Genomic DNA, 17,949 nt, shown 5'->3' on the forward strand with positions numbered 1-17,949 from the left:
GGGCTCGTGGGCTGTTGCCTTGGTGACCGGAACCGAGGCGCCCCTCCGCTTCATCCGGGTCATGGCCCACCCCCCCGGTACCCACTGTGTTCCCGGGTCTCGGCGGTGGCCTGTGGCCTCTCCCCTGGTCTTCTCCAATTCCTGACGTCCTTTTCCTCTGTCCTGACTTCTTCACTTCGACCTCACTGACCACTGTTTTAGACTCTCTTTCCGGTTCCCATCGGACGCTTCCAGACTCAAGTTTTCTTAGGGATGAGAGAAAATGGAGTCACAGGCACGTGTCAGGATACCCCACCTCAATAAAGAGGACTTGCTCTGTCAGAGTAGCAAACTTTATGCCATGTGGGCATGCCCTGGGCACTACAACAAGCTAATCTTGGCCACTCCCTTGGCATCTTCTCATGCCAGCTGTGGAATAATGCCCACTGTCTGGTACTGCCCTTGCCAGGAGTTCCTGCCTTCCCCAGCTGTGGCTTTCAAGAAACAGTAGCATTCGGTAGTAGCATCTCAGTAGAGCCAAGGCCCCCCAACAAGAGGATGCCAGGAGAGGGGGAGGCACCTAGTGGAGAGGACCACTAGGTAGGGGCAGGAGGCAGGGAGGCCTCTAGGTCTCCTGCTCTGTGCCCCTGGTTCCGGGAGCTGGGGATGCCTCTAGGGTGATTGGCAGCTCTTTGTTTCAGCCCCCCCTCACCCGCCTACTGGCCCCCCCCTTTCAACTCTCCCCTCCATCCCTCCGCCCCCTGCTCCTGCTCTCTCCGCCTAGCCTTTTCCCCTCCCAGCCGTTTGCTGCCAGGGGTAGTGAGCCGGCTGAGCGGCATGGAGACGCAGGAAATTCGGGGGGCCCTGGCTCTTCTCCTCCTTTGCTCTTTTGCATCTGCCAGTCAGGACCTGCAGGGTAAGCCTGTCTTCATCCTCTTAGACCCCCTTCCTGCCTTCTCCCCATTTGCCTTCAGCGCAGGTAGCAGGGAATATGTGGCCGCAAGGGGAGAGGGGAAGTCCTGAAACTGAGCCAGAGGGAAGAGAGTTACACTGCCTAGAGTTGATGAAATTATGGGAATAAGTGAACACCAGAGATGGTGGATTGTTGGGAGCTGGTCAGGGTCAGGTCTGAGGCCAAGGCCGAGGGCACAGGAGCTGAATGCTGGGGTTGCCTGGCTCAGTTGGTGTCTGAGCATCTGCGGGCACACCAGGGTCTGGGAGCGCAGTCTGCATGGGTTCCTGGGCTCCTGGGCTCCTGGCTGCCCAAGGATGAGGTGGGGGTGGGGATAAAGAGGTATCGGCTCTCCCGGAGGTCTGGTGGTGGAATGGGCCCATGGGTGTGGGAGAGGTAGCTGGAGCAGATGACACAGACACAGATTCCTTACTGGCTGGAAGAGAAACCACAGACTGGCCAGGACACAGGAGGCAGGAGCAGAGCCGGGTCCTAACATTCCCGTGGAAAGGAGTCCAGCCCTTGGAAGGGCCAGAGCCCTCAGTGGGCAGCTGTTCTCACCCTAACTGAGTGTGCTGAGTCCCCAGGATGGGAGGAGGGGCACTGGGGTGTGGAATAAGCCAAATGTAGCTGTGGAAAGAAAAGCTGCCTTCCCATTTCTGCGCTGTGGGCACCAGGTGCCACTCCTGCTTGGAATCAGCACAGAGATTCCCTGGCGCCACCTGGTGGGAGCATCTCAAGTTTGCGAGAATGCTGTTTCTGTATTCCCAAGTGATCCCCAGGCCTGCCAGTCTCCAGAGGGTGGTAGCCTCAGCAGGTAGTAACCAGGGAAGGCAAGGCACAATGCCTCTGTCCTCTGATACCAAAAAGAGTTAAGAGAAGGTGACTAATGCTACCTGGTGGGGAGTTTGGGGTGGGGTGGGGCGATGATGAGGGACATCCCAACCCAACCCTGAAGGCTGGAGGGAGAGGGCAGGCCTTAGCATTGACCCCTTTCTCTGACCTTGAAAACGCCCACCTGGGCAGTGATTGACCTGCTGACTGTGGGCGAGTCCCGGCAGATGGTAGCTGTGGCAGAGAAGATCCGGACAGCCCTGCTCACTGCTGGGGACATCTACCTCTTGTCCACCTTCCGCCTGCCCCCCAAGCAGGGTGGTGTCCTCTTTGGCCTCTACTCTCGCCAAGACAACACGCGATGGCTGGAGGCCTCCGTTGTGGGCAAGATCAACAAAGGTGACTGATGGGCATCTCCCTTCCTGCAGCAGTGACCCCTTTTAGCACTCTCCCCCACCCTAACTCCCAGGCCCCTCCATGTACTCCTTGGGCTCCACTGGGGACTATGGCTCCATCAGGCTGTCCAGGAACTGAGGGGCACCTTGTATGGGGTGCTTGGGTGGTGCCTCAGGAGGCCAGGTGCCCAATAAGCAAAGTGAGGTCAGGTAATTGTAGGGATGTACTGTTGTACTTGGGAACACCTGCAGGGAGGGTAAGGCATGTCCCTGTGCTCCAGCAGTGGTGTTCAGTGGGTACACAACCAGCTGGCACCCGTGGAAGAGATACAGCAATCTGATGCCACTGAAGAATAAGAAAATCCTAGTCTCGAAATCAAGTTTAAAAACATTTATTGTGTACCTATTATGTACAAGGTGTTGAAAGATACCTAGCTGAGTAAGGGATGGTATCCAGAAAGGAGTTGATCCAAGACTCAGCTAGGAGATGGGGTAGGGGGGCAGTGCCCATACTGACCCCCGCTCCTGGGCAGTGCTGGTGCGGTACCAGCGGGAGGATGGCAAAACCCATGCAGTGAACCTACAGCAAGCAGGCCTGGCTGATGGGCGCACACACACGGCTCTCTTGCGACTGCGAGGCCCGTCCCAACCCAGCCCTGCCCTGCAGCTCTATGTGGACTGCAAACTGGGTGACCACCATGCTGGCCTCCCTGCACTGGCCCCCATCCCTCCAGCAGAGGTCAATGGGCTGGAGATTAGGACTGGACAGAAGGCTTATTTGAGGATGCAGGTGAGCAAAAGGGAGGACACAGAGTTTCTGGGGAAACAGAATTTGCACCAGTAGGAGGAGAAACTGGTAGGTTCTCCCACCCCACTCTGCTCCTGTCCTCCCAGGGCTTCGTGGAATCTATGAAAATGATTCTGGGTGGGTCCATGGCTCGGGTCGGAGCCCTGAGCGAGTGTCCGTTCCAGGGGGATGAGTCCATCCACAGTGCAGGTAACAAGGGGACTTCTGTTAGCTGACATCCTGGGCCTGGGTCCTATGGTCTTCAGTGACTTCTATCCCCTTGACTTCCCTCCCCCTTACCACCCATTCCTTTTACTCACCTTTTCTTGGGGTCTCTGACCCTGTTACCTCAACTCTCCTTCCCCTCTGACTCTATGAAATCTTCAAATACAGCCATCCCAGGAGGTGTGGGTCAAAAAATCTCCCTGCTCAGGTCATCCTGTCCACTAGGGTGGCCCCCGAAATAAAACAATTTAAGAGAGAACTGTATCTGTGGGGAACTCTGAACTGGGGTGAGGACATTGATTGCTTGGTCTTGATGGGCTAAAATACAGGTGTCAGGTCTTTTGTAGCTCCCATGGGCAACTGTCACCCTCTACCTGCAGTTTCTCTCTGTGAGTTAGGGGTGTTCTGAAGCTTTTACCTAAATATAACTCTCACTTCTCCCAGATTTTTTACAGAAGAGCTCTGGGGGTGGAGGCTTTGGAGTGAGAGAAGGAATGGAATATACTGGGGCCCTGGCCCTGCTTTGGGTCACCTCTCACTTAGAGCCCTTCCACCACTACCATGCCTGGGAGCCAGGAGGGTTTGGGTTTTAATTGTTTAAAAAGCAACTTCCTTAGAGGGCCCCTCACCCAGCTGCCTGTCATCTCTGCCTTCTCCCACCATCGCATGCCCCATCTTGATTTTGAGGTACCAACCCTTTATCCCTGCCTCTCTTCTTCTTCCTCCTTAAGAGCTGGCCCCCTTTCACCCCTCTACTCCCTGTGTTTTCTTCTGTTTTATAGTGACCAATGCACTCCACTCCATCCTAGGTAAGTAGGCCACGGTGAGATGGGAGTGGCTTGCGGGGGGTGAGGAGGCTCCAGGCTTTGGCAGCTGCATGAAACAAAGTCCTCTTCAGCCACGAAGGGGTGGGTTTAAAGGTAGGGTTTGGGCAGCCGTGGCAAGAGCTGGCTTATTGCCCAAGGAGGGGCCAAGGCTGGTTCCCCAGTTCTGAGCCTCTCCACACCCTGGGCTCTGACAGGGGAGCAAACCAAGGCGCTGGTCACCCAACTCACCCTCTTCAACCAGATCCTGGTGGAGCTGCGGGATGATATCCGAGATCAGGTTTGGGTGGGCCAGCGAAGGGTGGCACTGATTCTGGGTTGGGGTGGCAGATGCCAAGACCTGACTCCTCCCAACCCTTCTGTCTACCAGGTGAAGGAAATGTCCTTGATTCGAAACACCATCATGGAGTGTCAGGTGTGCGGTGAGTGGGACAGCAGAGGAGGGTTCCAGGCGGCATCCCTGTGCTCCCCCTCCGGTGATTGGAATGGTGACCTTGGGGTGGCTGTGACTGTGCCTACTCCCCCCCACCCCAGGCTTCCATGAGCAGCGTTCCCATTGCAGCCCCAACCCCTGCTTCCGAGGCGTGGATTGCATGGAAGTGTACGAGTACCCCGGCTACCGCTGTGGGCCCTGCCCCCCTGGCCTGCAGGGCAACGGCACCCACTGCACCGACATCAACGAGGTGGGGGAGGGCAGAAAGCTGGGGTGGTGAAAGATCAGGAGAGGCTCATGAAGGTGGGGTTGATGTTGGTGGGAAGTAGAGGAACCTGGAATGTAGGAGACTGGAGATCAGAAAAGACCTGCGAAGGGAAGGCCCAGGGCAAAGACTGGAGAGCCATAAGGGGAAGGAGCTGGGGGAGTGGTAGGGGAAGTTCGAGATGGATTGCTAGGGGTGTGGGGAGGGAGCAGGGGCACCCAGAGGGAAGCTTGGGGCAAGGATCAGCACAATGAGGTTGGATGGGGAGAGCTGCAAAAATGGGAGTCCAGGAGCAGTGGGTCTGGGGAAGGAGTGATTACAGGCAAGGGCCTGAATTTCCCAGGACACCTCATTTCTGCCTTCTCTGTCCACAGTGTGCTCACAGTGACCCCTGCTTCCCGGGCTCCAGCTGTATCAACACTATACCCGGCTTCCACTGTGAGGCCTGTCCACAAGGGTACAAGGGCACACAGGTGTCTGGTGTGGGCATCGACTACGCCCGGGCCAGCAAACAGGTCAGGTCGGATAGGGATCTTGGCCTCGCAGAGGCCAGGGGCTTCTGGATTGGACATGGGACTCTTGTGATCAGGGTGGGGTGGGGGTGAGGCGAGGCACTGGCTCATCTGCAGGCTTTGCATTGGCTCTGGGTCTGGGCTTAATGTCAGTGTTCACAGATAAGGGCCCATCAGTACCCTCTCCTCTAGCTGAGGAGACCCACCCTAGGTCTGGTTCCACCCGAAATCTGTCCCTTCAGGTCTGCAACGATATTGATGAATGCAACGATGGTAACAATGGTGGCTGTGACCCTAACTCCATCTGCACCAATACCGTGGTGAGCTGAATACCCTGAGTAGGTCTGGAGCTATGGGAATGTGCAACCACCACCCCCTTCAAATGTCCTTCTTCCCCTCCTCCTTCCCTAGGGCACTACACATAGCAGATGTTGTCTGGAATTCCAGTTCTGCTTCTTACTAGCTCTGTGACCTTTAGCAAGTTATTTAACCTCTCTGAAGCTATTTAAGATAGCTTCTCTATCTTAAAAAAAAAAAAAAATCTTTAAGGACTGTCATGAGAATCTAAAGGAGATAACTGATACACTTGGTGTATAGCTGTGTGTGCCCATTCTGTACACCCAGGTGGAGATGGTGGTGGTCCTGAGCACCTGGCAGGCTGACACTCCTTCCCCACTCCTAGGGCTCTTTCAAGTGTGGTCCTTGCCGCCTGGGTTTCCTGGGCAACCAGAGCCAGGGCTGCCTCCCAGCCCGGACCTGCTACAGCCCAGCCCACAGCCCCTGCCATGTCCATGCTCACTGTCTCTTTGAACGCAATGGTGCAGTGTCCTGCTCGGTGAGCTAGGCCTGGGGACTGGGAGGAAAAGGGAGTTTCTAGGAAAAGGAGGAGGACTAGTGGATATGTTTAGGATGGGGACCTTCATGGGAAAGGGAGGTGGGCCTGGGTCCAGGAACTGGTGAGAAGAAGAGAAATGATGGGCTGTGAGGAGCCAGCCCAGACTGCTAACTCACCCCTTCTTTGTTGCCCCAGTGCAACGTGGGCTGGGCAGGGAACGGGAACGTGTGTGGGCCTGACACAGACATCGACGGCTATCCAGACCAGGCACTGCCCTGCATGGACAACAACAAACACTGCAAACAGGTGCAGGGGGCAGGGGGCAGGCGGGTGGGTGAGCAGGGTGAGGAGCCTCAGGCTGAGTCAGGCCAGAACTCATCCATCCTCTCCCTCTCCCTGGCTTTCAGGACAACTGCCTTTTGACACCCAACTCTGGACAGGAAGATGCTGATAATGATGGCGTGGGGGACCAGTGTGACGATGATGCCGATGGGGATGGGATCAAGAATGTTGAGGTGGCTCCTGCCCCTTCCAGCTTTTGGTTTCCTTTGCTCTCCTTCTGTCCTTACTGTATTTCTTTTGCCTTGTCCCGTAATCCCTTCTCTCCTTGGCTCCCAAGGGGAGACACTAGTGTAAAATTAGGGAGGCGTGAACCTGGTGCCTAGGACAAGGTGGACTACATCGAGGCTTGGTGGATGGGGCTGTGCCAAGCAGCTGAAAGTCATGGTTAAGGGGCAAGGTGGGTGCAGGTGGTCAGCAGTTCACGGGAGGCCTGACCCTTCCCTTTCTTACTTCTTTGCCCAGGACAATTGCCGGCTGTTCCCCAACAAGGACCAGCAGAACTCAGATACAGATTCATTTGGTGATGCATGTGACAACTGCCCCAACGTACCCAACAATGACCAGAAGGACACAGATGGCAACGGGGAAGGGGACGCCTGTGACAATGACGTGGATGGGGATGGTGCTGGCCTGGGGCTGAGGGGGTGGCTTGGAGAACTGCAGACTGCATCCAGATTGGGATGAAGCAGGGAGGCTAGGAAGTCTATGAAAATTATGGGGGCCCTGCTTGAGGAGATCAGCCTGGGTGAGGGGAGGAGATCTGCAGCAGATGTCAATAGGAATGTGAGGTAGAATGGGGTTAGGCAGGATGTGCACAAGAGGGTGAGGTAAGGTCCAGGCAGATTTCCTGATCAGTTGCCCTTTGGGTGGGGAGACAAAGCTTGGGGCTTTGGCCAACCCAGAAGAGAGAATATGGTATGTTCTGATGATGACCTTGTGCTATCTCCATGTCTTCTAGGCATCCCCAATGGGTTGGACAATTGCCCTAAAGTCCCCAACCCACTACAGACAGACAGGGATGAGGATGGGGTGGGCGATGCCTGCGATAGCTGCCCTGAAATGAGCAATCCCACCCAGGTACAGGGGAATGGAAAGGGCAGGGCAGGGGGTACTGGTGGATGGAGCCCCTGGCTCTGGATGGGAAGTGATCAGGTGACCCTGTTCAGAGTTATGAAGAGGAGATGGTGAGAACAGGCCCCCGTCTCTCAGACAGATGCAGACAGCGACCTGGTGGGGGATGTCTGTGACACCAATGAAGACAGGTAGGGTCTTGGCCAAGGGGTTTCTTTACTTTCCTGTAGTATATTCTCAACTCTTTATATGGTTTAGCTTTTATTCTCCACCACCATTGAGCAGGAAATCATTCCCAGTCTGTCTCCATTCCTACTGCTAGACCTTCACTTCCTCTGGCTGACTGCAGGGCTGGATGGAGGGTAGACCCCAAAGATACCCTTAAACAGAAGAGAGGAGAAAGCCGTGGTACTGTGAGAGCCTTTATTGGGTGCCTTCTCTTCTGGGCAGTGATGGGGATGGGCATCAGGACACCAAGGACAACTGCCCACAGCTGCCCAATAGCTCCCAGCTGGACTCAGACAATGACGGTCTGGGAGATGAATGTGATGGGGATGATGACAATGATGGTGTCCCAGATTATGTGCCTCCTGGTCCTGATAACTGTCGCCTGGTGCCCAATCCCAATCAGAAGGACTCAGATGGTAAGGCTGGGGTCCCACAGTGGGTTGCATTGGTGTGGGCTTTGCTCAGGGGGAGGCGGCAGGCCTGCTGGGGAGTGAGGAAGGGGTGGGAGTCAGGAATGCAGGGCCCAAGAGGTGATGGTGCTGGCCGGTGGCAGTAGCCAGAACCTCCCTGAGCACCTAGCCTCCCTCCTCCTAGGCAACGGCGTGGGTGATGTGTGTGAGGATGACTTTGACAATGACACAGTAGATGACCCCTTGGATGTGTGCCCTGAAAGTGCAGAGGTAACCCTCACAGACTTTCGAGCCTATCAGACTGTCGTCTTGGATCCGGAGGGTGACGCTCAGATTGATCCAAACTGGGTCGTGCTCAACCAGGTACATGGGGCAGTGGGGCTGGGCAGGTGCTGTCAGACCAGACTGCCAGGTGGGGCCAAGGTGGGGTGGTGCACCTGGATCAGGGCTTTCTTCTTTACCACACAACACCAGGGCATGGAAATCGTTCAGACCATGAACAGTGACCCCGGCCTGGCAGTTGGTATGTAAGAGGGGACACTCAGTTCAATAGTTTCTAAACAGAGGACTCCTACAGCGGCAGAAGAAGGTGGGAATGGAGACAGACAAGGAGGATGGGTAAAGGGGAGAGAGAAGCTGGCAACATATAGAGCAGGCATCCCTTCCCACCTCCCACCCCACCCTGGGCCCTGTTCTCCTCTCTCTGCCACCAATAGCCTTGCTGCCCCCAACCTTTATTCCCCCCAACAGGGTACACAGCCTTCAATGGTGTGGACTTTGAAGGCACCTTCCACGTAAATACGGTGACTGACGATGACTATGCAGGCTTTCTCTTCAGCTACCAGGACAGCGGCCGCTTCTATGTGGTCATGTGGAAACAGACAGAGCAGACCTACTGGCAGGCCACACCTTTCCGGGCTGTTGCCCAGCCTGGACTGCAGCTCAAGGTCTCCCAGCCACCCAGAACCCTTCCCCAAAGCCTCTCCCCCAACCTCAGGACCTCCCCTGTTGCCTGGAGGTCAGTTCCTGGGGGCTCCCGAGCCTTCTCCCAATCATCTTGACTCCCTTTCTCACCTGCACTTACCAACTTGTTTCCCCTCCAGTCTCTGTGGTTGACCAACTGTCTCTGTCAATCGCCCCCTCCCCACAAAAGGCAGTGACATCAACGACTGGCCCAGGCGAGCATCTCCGGAATGCCCTGTGGCATACCGGCCACACCCCTGATCAGGTACAACTGCTGTGGACTGACCCACGAAACGTGGGCTGGCGTGACAAGACCTCCTACCGCTGGCAGCTGCTGCACCGGCCTCAAGTTGGCTACATTCGGTGAGGCAAGGGGCTGAGCCCTCCTGGGGGACCCCAGGCCTGGCCTTTCCTTCCCCTTTAGCTGGGACTCATTGGTGACTTCCCCTCTACTCAATTCTTGGTGCCATGGGCTGGAACTGGGGCCACTTCTCTCCATCTCCCCTCTCACCACAGACATGCTGCCTTGGCTCTGCTCTCCTCCTAACATCAGGCAGCCTGGGCTATGGTGCTGCAGAGGACCAGTATGCAAAGTTGGGCAAGTCATTTCTCCTTTGTGCCCCATTTTCCCCTCTGGAAAACGAGGGCGTTGGGCTAGATGCCCTTTACTGTTCTCTGCGAGTCTCTAAACCCCAGGCCAATCTGTGGAGGGGCGCATTCCATCCATCCCCTTCACAGGTCTAGCCCAGAACAAGCTTCATTAAAGTGCCTGACCTGGAAAGCCCATTCACAGAAGAGAGGCCCAGAAAGGGGCCTAAGACTTCAACAGCTCTTAGTGGCAGAGCTAAGGACTCTCAGTTCAGCATTTTGTCTACAACTTTGCATTTCTCTCAGACAAGTGCCCCTAGTCAGTGGGTAGCTGGAACTGCTGACTGGAAAATGCTGGATGACAGGGAAGGGAGGGGAAATGGGTATACCTAGAGGTTGGACTTTCTATGGCCAAGAGCCCAGAGTCAAGGGACTGGGGCTGGTTCCCCTTTAAGGTGCCTGGGGCTGTGGGGGGCCAGGGCAGGGGATAAGAGGGGGTGGACTAGAGCCTGGGAAGCTGGTGACTTCACCCCCCAGCCCATTGTACTCATCGTCATGGCAACCCAATCCTCGATTGGAATGTGGCTGGTGCTTTGAGATGCAAAGGGGGCTGGACAAAGAACCAGGGGCCCCAGGCCTGAGAAAAGCACTCCCCCCTTCCCTCCCCTTTCCTTCCTCCCTCTCCCTCCCTCTTCCCTCCTCCCTCCCTTCTCTTTCAGGCCTGGTGAGCTCTAAAGGGGCTGGGGATAACAGGGCCTGAGCGTGATGGCACAGTGCCCACTGGCACCCCAGCACCAATGGACACCCCTATCCTGGACAGGGTGAAGCTCTATGAGGGTCCCCAACTAGTGGCGGATTCTGGGGTGATCATTGACACATCCATGCGAGGGGGGCGTCTTGGTGTATTCTGCTTCTCCCAAGAAAACATCATTTGGTCCAATCTCCAGTATCGATGCAATGGTGAGGCTCTAGACCGAGATCAATCTGACCCCTCATGCCCTGTGGGAGAGCCTGGTCTGTTGACCTCACTCATTTCCCCTTCCTCAGACACAGTGCCCGAGGACTTTGAGCCATTCCGGAGGCAGCTGCTCCAGGGAAGGGTGTGAGGAGGTGGCCACCGGATTCAGAATCCTGATTTTAGACCCTTTGGCCTTTGGGGTCCATCCAGGAGACCCTGGGGTCTAATCTACAGACCCTCGGCCAAACACAGATCCTCCTCTGACACCAACTGAAAGTTCAGCCCCAGAGGGGTGGTGACCCCATTGTTCAGGGGATGGGAAGTTGCTTTCAAGGGGTATTTCTCAGGCACTGACCCCAGGAAAGATAACTGCACACTGCCATAAAGTTCCCGTTGTTTTCTAACCTAGTGCAATTTCTTATTTTAGGGATTTGCAGGGATAGTAGGGGGAACAGGAAGGAAACTGACGGGGGTAAGGGAGGAAGGCTAGTAGGATGGAAGTTAGAGATCTAGGGTATGTTTGGCTGACTTTGGGGCTCGGGAGGGGAAGGCACCTGATGGGGTTAGGTGAAAGATGGGGTGCTGGTCCGAGGACGGCTAAAGTCCTCCCAGCCTCACTTACTCACGGTGGCAGCGGTGACACTCCAGTCTGTCTTACATCAGCCGGGGTCGAGAGCCAGGAGGGCGGGGGTTGCCCCGCTCGGGGGGGAGGGGGAGGCCGGGGGGTCGGGGGGGCCGGAGGCCGGGACGAGTGCAATATTGGCGGGGGAAAGAACAACACTGCACCGCGTCCCGTCCCTCCCGCCCGCCCGGGGCCCGAGATCCCGGGATCCCATCTGAAACCGGACCGGCCTGGGAACCAGGGGCGCGCCGGGGAGCTAGATTCGCCGTGGAGGTCAGAGAGACTTGGCACTCGGAGTGGGATGAAAGGGAATGTGAAGGGAGAAGAGGAGACCGCGGTATCCCGGAAGGCCGCTTTCTGACGCCCGGGCGTTCCGCGCGCTTGTTCTTTAAATACTCAGACTGCGCGGCGCAGGGCCGTCGCCATGGTGACGCGTGTCCCAGCAACCGGACTGAATGGCTGCACCCTGGCAACGCCGGGGGTTGGGGTTTGGGGCCGCCCACCTAGATCCGCGTGCTTTCTCGGGCCTGTCGGGGGGGCGGGGGTTTCGGGGAAGGGGAGGTGTCCCCGCCTTCCTGGCCCGGGTGCGCTGACGTAAGGCGCCTCCTCCACCCGACTCGCGCCTGTCGGCGGCTCAGACCGCCCCAAAAAGCGGCGCGAACGAGGCTGGGCAGCGCGTGGGTGGGAGCGGTGGTCGCTTGCCACCTGATGGGGTATTCCTCCAATACCGCGCCTCACCGAAGTGTTTTTTAAAGTGTTATTTTTTCATCTGTAATGGTTGGGGCTAAGAATTATTTTCGTAATACAGACGTAACTTTCCGTCGGTCTGGACCGCAACCAGGGACCACCGGACGGGGCCTGATACCCCAAACTCCACGTGCCATTATGGACCCAAATACTACCTGCCCCCCAGTTATTTCTGCGCTTCAAACTACCTTTAGGTTCTCCTAAATTAAGCATCCTCGCATACGGTTTTACACCCCGCCCCCATAAGTGTCTACCTTCCCCAGATACCAAGCTGCTTCCCAAGGGATGGTTCTGTCCCCCCAAATACTCCCCATTTACCATTCTGTCGCCTCACCCACTCTCTGCCTCCGAAACACGTAGCTCCCCCAGTACACCTGTCCCGTTTCCCCTCCCACATACCTCAGCACCCTTTCCACATACCTCAGGACCAACCCCCGCCCTCCACACACACTATATTGCCATTTTCTCCAGATACCAACCCCCACGCTCCCCAGAGTGTCCCTCCTAAAGCTCCCATCCCCTCCACCTTACAGTGCATTCTTCCCCTTTACTGCCCAAAGCCTTTGACCCTTCTCACCAGGGCCCTGCCTTCCCCAGGTTCTCTCTGCCCCACTCAGGCAGGGCCGCCTAACCTCCTCTTCCCCTGGACGCGGCAGCCCCCCAGCTCGCCCAGGCCTGACCCGCCAGGGTCCAGGTGACCACTAGAGGGCAGGAGAGCTAGGCCGGACGCTGCTCCAAGGTAGAGAAGGAAGGACCCTAGGGTTCCGTGGAGCCCAGGTTTCCTCCTTCTTTAAGTGGAAATTTCTCCCACCTCTCCCCTACCCCCTCCCGCCCCCTTCTTGAAACTAAAGCCAAAAGGGAACCCAGGCTGCTTAAATTCTGGCGGGGCGGGAACTCTGGGTTTCGGGGTAGACCTGCGTAAAGACTGGGGGCAGGGAGCAGTTAGAAGGGTGGGGCTATTCCGGGAAACGGTAGGGGGAGGGAGTCCAAAACTAGGACCTAGTCCACTCATTATTAAGTCCTTTCATTTCTTCTCAGTCCCCAGTGAGAGTGGGTAAGTGAGATAGGGAACTTGGGGAGGGGGACTTTCAGATCTTGAATTCCAGGACTTGACCTAGCACACTTTTTCTGATCTCTGTCACCCTAGCTGTTGCCCTGGGGCCAAAACTAGAGCCAAGGGGACCAGTACCCCTCCCCCCCACACGCACACACTCCAGGAGCCAGCGAGTGGTTGGCTAAAGGGGGAGGCCAGTTGCAGAACAAACAGGTTGTCAGAGAGTTGAGTGATTGCAGCCCATGTAACTAAAGGGTCAAGAATGGTTGGGGAGGAGGAGGAAGAGGTAGGAGGTAGGGAAAGGAGGCGGGGGCAGGGTTTTGTCACCTGTCACCTGCTCCGGCTGGGCCTAGTGTGGGGCGGGGTGGGGGGGGACCGGTATAAAGCAGCAGGCGCCTGTGCCGCTCCACCTCACACGCAGCACCTGCCTGAGTCTATTCTGCCCCCTCCCCACCCAGTTCATTTCCACCATGACACCAGGCATCCAGTCCCTTTTCTTCCTCCTGCTGCTACTCCTAGAGCTTACAGGTGAGGGGCACAAGGTGGGGGGGGGGGGCTGCCCTTCTCATGCCATCTTCCCGGCCTTTGTGGGTTTTGCTTGCTGGCAGATGGCATGACCAGAGGAAGGAGTTGCAGAAGGGGTGGCCCAGTCTGTGCCAGAATGGAGGGGAGAGGCTGAGGATAGGCTGAGAAGAGATGGCTCCCCAGAAGAGTGGGTGTCAGGGGTAGGTGAATGTCCACCAGACAAACCTGGTGGGGGGAGTCAGGAAAGGTAAGTCATGGGAGTGGAATAATGGACAAACCAGGAGCAGAGGGGGATGGGAAGAGAGAGGGAGGCTGCTAAAAAGGAAGACAGATGGGGACACACCCAGGGGCTGTGTGATGTTGCTTGGCCCATGGCGCACTCCCCAAATCCTTGGCATTATTTCTCTGGTTTGCCAGAGGTTGTATTTTTTTCTTGTTCAGATTTGTCCTCCAATCCCAACCCTGACCGTGTGACCTCAACTTCTTACAGCGGCTACCACACAAACCTCTGAAATGGTTGATAAAACCACTGGCAACACAATCCACAGCCACAGAGGAGATACAACTACAATCATGACCCAAAGCAGCTTATTCCAGACCTCCAGCCCTGACTCTACCTTGGCTTCCACTCCAGCCCACCATGTCAGCTCCAACCCAGCTGACAGCTCAGGAGCAGGCTCAAACTCGACTACTCCAGCCCACCATGTCAGCTCTACTCCGGTCACCGGCCCAGGCCCAGGCTCAAACATCACCACTCCAACCTACCGTGTCAGTTCCAACCCAGCTGTCAGCTCAAGCCCAGGCTCAAACTCGACCACTCCAGCGTACCATGTCAGCTCCACCCTGGCTGCCAGCCCAGGCTCAAACGCGACCACTCCAGCCCACTATGTCAGCTCCACCCCTGCTGCCGGCCCAGGCTCAAACATGACCACTCCAGGGCACCATGTCAACTCCACCCCGGCTGCTAGCCCAGGCTCAAGCTCAAACGCGACCACTCCAGCCCACCATGTCAGCTCCACCCCGGCTGCCGGCTCAGGCTCAAACATGACCACTCTAGCCCACTACGTCAGCTCCAACCCAGCTGTCAGCCCAGGCCCAAGCTCAAACTTGACCACTCCAGCGTACCATGTCAACTCTACCCCGGCTGCCAGCCCAGGCTCAAACGTGACCACTCTAGCCCACTATGTCAGCTCCAACCTGGCTGTCAGCCCAGGCCCAAGCTCAAACTCGACCACTCCAGCGCAGCATGTCAGCTCCACCCCAGCTGCCAGCCCAGGCTCAAACGTGACTACTCCAGCCCATCATGTCAGCTCCACCCTGGATGCTGGCCCAGGCTCAAACTTGACCACTAGAGCCCACCATGTCAACTCCAGCCCAGCTGCCAGCCCTGGCTCAGGCTCGCCCACCACTCCAGGCTACAATGCTACCTCAACCGTGGCTACCAACCCTGGCTCAAGCTCAGCCCCCACCGCAGTTCACAATGGCTCTACAAAGGCTACCACAACCCCAGTCAGCGAGAGTACTTCATCCTCAGCTTCTAGTCACCACTCCGATGCTCCCACCACCCCTGCCAGCCACAGTACTGGAACTATTGCCACCAGCACTAACCATAGCAGAGTATCTCCCACCTCCTCTATTCACAGTACTACTCCCCAGTTTTCCAGAGGAGTCTCCATCTTCTTCCTCTCTTTTTACATTTTGAACCTCCATTTCAACTCCTCCCTGGAAGATTCCAGCACCAACTACTACCGAGAGCTGAATAGAAACATTTCTGAATTGGTGGGTATCTATGTGCCTTTCCTTCATTATGCTCCCCTTGAAGCAGCCAGTATTCTTGGCATAAAGCCTGAGTCCTTTTCCTCTCACCTCAGTTTCTGCAGATTTATAAACAAGAGGATTTTCTGGGTGTCAGTGGCATCACATTCAGGTACAGTTCTGAGCAGTGGATTCTGTGGGAGGAGGCGGGTGGATGTTGGCATAACCACGGAAGGGCCGGTGCACTCGTGGTTGGGAGGAAGTGCTGAGCCAGAAGCTGGGATCCTAGCTGAGTTACTCATTTCCTTGTTACCAGGCCAGGTTCTGTGGTGGTGGATTCGAACCTGGCTTTCCGAGATGGTACCACCAGTGCCGAAGACGTGAGGACACAGTTTGTTAATTCTGAAACAGAGGCAGCCAGATATAACCTGTTGCTCTCAAGAGTCAGTGGTGAGGCCACTTCCCCAGCTGCGGACCAATGCCATGCTAGGGGTCCCGCTCTCTCTAGCATCTGGGTTCCCACTTTTCCCTCTGTGCTGGTAGGAGGAAGGGTTACCTCCTTTGGGAGACAGCCTTGACCACTGCTTTTTCTTCTAGTGAATGCGGTGTCTTTTTCTTCCCCTGCCCAGTCTGGGTCTGGGGTACCAGGCTGGGGCATTGCCCTGCTGGTGCTGGTCTGTGTTCTGGTTGCAGCTGCCATCGTTTATCTCATTGCTCTGGTGAGTGCTCAGTCTCTGGCCCTGATCCGAATCCCCCTGCCGGAAGGAAACCCACGGCCCCCATAACCTTCTATTTCCCCAGGCTGTGTATCAGTGCCGCCAAAAGAACTGTGGGCAGCTGGACATCTTTCCAACCCGCGATGCCTACCATCCTATGAGCGAGTATCCCACCTACCACACCCACGGGCGCTATGTGCCTCCTGGCAGTACCAAACGTAGTCCCTATGAGGAGGTGAGGATGGGCCCCACAGGCTGGGGGAGACAGGGAGGGATGGCTGGGTGGGGATTCGGTAGGGGTCCTTGGAAAACCCAAAGAGCTTGGAAGAGGTGAAAGGTGGCCTGATGTAAGCAGTGAAGGGCCTGGCAAGGAGCAGTGGCGGTCAGAAGAGTTCTGGGGGAAATGCTGGAGGGGAGACCACGGGAGAAAAGGGTCCTCTAGAAGGAATGCCTTCACTGCCACCATTCCCAAAAGAGCACTGCCTGGCCACATTTACAGCCCCGCTGAGTTGGCGCCACGACTGGTGCTCCCTAGGATGCCCAGAGGCAAAATGGGTGGGGCACAGTGCCCAGGAGAGCCCTTCCCCACGTTGGTCACAAGGAGTGAGCACCCATGCCCCCCCCCCCGCCCCGCTCCTAAGAGTGGAGGGGAGACTGAGGGGGGCTGGGGTGGGGTGCCTACAGTTGTTTCGATGTGGCAGAGGGGGAAGTCTCACCAAGTCAGGGGAGCCTGGTGGCTGGTGAGGTTCTTGGGAGCCTCGGGGGGACGCAAGGACCCCTCCCTCTTTTCTCTCCTGGCCTTTCCCTACAGGACCTAGTAAATAATTACTGCGGCCTCCTGGGGCTGGAACACCACTCCGAGTGGGGGAGGGGAGATGGTTCCTTTTCTTGCTCCGATTTTTCCTCCCCCTGGGGCCCTTGCTCTCCCAGTTTTACGCACAGGCGCGCGCGCGCGCACACACACACACACACACACACACATACCCCTCAGGGAGCAAAGAATGAAGAGAGAAAGGGGCAGGAGGAGAGGGCAAAGGGGGCTGATGAGAGCCCAGGGGAGGGAGTCGGGGGGAGCAGAGGGAGGAGCGGCCCTGTTTACAGTCACCTGGCTGCTGGTGGGGGCTGGCAGGTGCGCTCTCCCAAGTAACCCTTTGGGGGCTGGCCAGGCCTTGGGCCCTGTTATCCCAGCCTGGAGTGCCGCCCAGGGGCACTGGAGAGGCGGCCTTGTCCCAGGAGACCCGCTCTGCACCCCATCCTGGTTCCCTTCTCCCCCGATCCAGGTCTCTGCGGGCAACGGTGACAGCAGCCTCTCCTACACGAACCCAGCAGCCACGTCTGCCAACTTGTAGGGGCACGTTTGCTGAGCGGCCAGCTGGTGCCAGTTCTCCCGCAGGTTCCAGGCTGGTGAGCGGGGAGTTCGGGCAGGCTGCTCACAGTTTTGCTCAGAGGCCCCGCCAAGTCCCCTCACCCACCGCAGCCCAGTGAAGCCCATCCCTGAGGCTGGGGGACAGGCCTGGGGCCGTGGTGGTGCCACAGGGGTGGCTTCCAGGAGGGCCTGCCCAGAAAACCCCAGAGATGGGTGTGGGAACCTGAACGTGGCGAATAAAACTTGGGCCTCCTGCTGGCCAGCTTCTGATCCTTCATCTGTGCCCTGTAGATAGGAGTGGTGGTCACCGTGCGCGCGCGGAGGTGTGTGTGTGTGTGTGTGTTCTGTGTGCACAAGTGTGTGTGTCCTGTGTGCAGACGTGTGTGTGTGTGTGTGTGTGTGTGTGTGTGTGTGTGTGTGTGTCCTGGAAAGGGCCTTGGGCCTTGGGGAAGGAGATGGGGAGGAAAGGAGGCAAAGAGAGAGCAACCTCATTTGAGGAGAAACAGGAGGACGGGTGGAGAGGAGGTGTCACTGGGGCTCAGGAGTGGCCGCTCAGGAGTCAC

At 57.0% G+C, this 17,949-nt stretch overlaps 2 protein-coding genes and 1 long non-coding RNA gene across 9 annotated transcripts; 2 read left to right on the forward strand and 1 right to left on the reverse strand.

Moving 5' to 3' along the window:
- The first annotated feature begins 12 nt into the window (after positions 1–12).
- THBS3 (thrombospondin 3) lies at positions 13–11,005 on the forward strand. Of its 6 annotated transcripts, XM_037825809.1 has the most exons (23): positions 817–895; positions 1,958–2,164; positions 2,694–2,950; positions 3,055–3,157; positions 3,955–3,981; positions 4,194–4,276; positions 4,367–4,418; positions 4,531–4,679; positions 5,069–5,209; positions 5,449–5,526; positions 5,889–6,041; positions 6,237–6,347; positions 6,449–6,556; positions 6,846–7,005; positions 7,342–7,460; positions 7,593–7,645; positions 7,905–8,098; positions 8,277–8,455; positions 8,567–8,615; positions 8,843–9,039; positions 9,246–9,418; positions 10,464–10,603; positions 10,691–11,005. In XM_037825809.1, the coding sequence occupies exons 1-23, from the start codon at positions 817–819 to the stop codon at positions 10,747–10,749; spliced, it is 2,871 nt and encodes a 956-aa protein (XP_037681737.1). In that variant the 3' UTR covers positions 10,750–11,005. The 6 variants fall into 6 exon arrangements, with proteins under 6 accessions (XP_037681736.1, XP_037681737.1, XP_037681739.1 ...); XM_037825808.1 differs by having other exon boundaries at positions 13–895; positions 8,277–8,615; XM_037825811.1 differs by lacking the exon at positions 10,691–11,005 and adding an exon at positions 10,363–10,367 and having other exon boundaries at positions 8,277–8,615; positions 10,464–10,597.
- On the reverse strand, positions 7,864–11,323 carry LOC119526592. The gene is made up of 2 exons (XR_005215215.1): positions 11,224–11,323; positions 7,864–8,165 (listed from the first exon to the last, which is right to left on the reverse strand). It is a non-coding gene; the product is annotated as an uncharacterized LOC119526592 (long non-coding RNA).
- Positions 11,324–13,434: 2,111 nt separating this feature from the next.
- MUC1 (mucin 1, cell surface associated) lies at positions 13,435–17,661 on the forward strand. Of its 2 annotated transcripts, none has more exons than XM_037825819.1 (7): positions 13,435–13,552; positions 14,040–15,328; positions 15,421–15,476; positions 15,621–15,754; positions 15,902–16,023; positions 16,106–16,255; positions 17,301–17,661. In XM_037825819.1, exons 1-7 carry the CDS (start codon positions 13,495–13,497, stop codon positions 17,367–17,369), a joined length of 1,878 nt encoding a protein of 625 aa, XP_037681747.1. In that variant the 5' UTR covers positions 13,435–13,494; the 3' UTR covers positions 17,370–17,661. The 2 variants fall into 2 exon arrangements, with proteins under 2 accessions (XP_037681747.1, XP_037681748.1); XM_037825820.1 differs by having other exon boundaries at positions 15,934–16,023.
- Positions 17,662–17,949: the final 288 nt, after the last annotated feature.

Source organism: Choloepus didactylus, chromosome 2 (genome assembly GCF_015220235.1).
Source record: "Choloepus didactylus isolate mChoDid1 chromosome 2, mChoDid1.pri, whole genome shotgun sequence".
NCBI lineage: Eukaryota > Metazoa > Chordata > Mammalia > Pilosa > Megalonychidae > Choloepus > Choloepus didactylus.

Coding starts and splice junctions, on each gene's coding strand:
- MUC1 (XM_037825819.1), top strand. CDS start 13,495: ATGACACCAGGCATCCAGTCCCTTTTCTTCCTCCTGCTGCTACTCCTA. Junction 15,329..15,420: donor ATAGAAACATTTCTGAATTG/GTGGGTATCTAT, acceptor CTCTCACCTCAG/TTTCTGCAGATTTATAAACA. Junction 16,024..16,105: donor TCGTTTATCTCATTGCTCTG/GTGAGTGCTCAG, acceptor CTATTTCCCCAG/GCTGTGTATCAGTGCCGCCA.
- THBS3 (XM_037825808.1), top strand. CDS start 817: ATGGAGACGCAGGAAATTCGGGGGGCCCTGGCTCTTCTCCTCCTTTGC. Junction 7,006..7,341: donor CAATGACGTGGATGGGGATG/GTGCTGGCCTGG, acceptor CATGTCTTCTAG/GCATCCCCAATGGGTTGGAC. Junction 8,099..8,276: donor CAATCAGAAGGACTCAGATG/GTAAGGCTGGGG, acceptor CCCTCCTCCTAG/GCAACGGCGTGGGTGATGTG.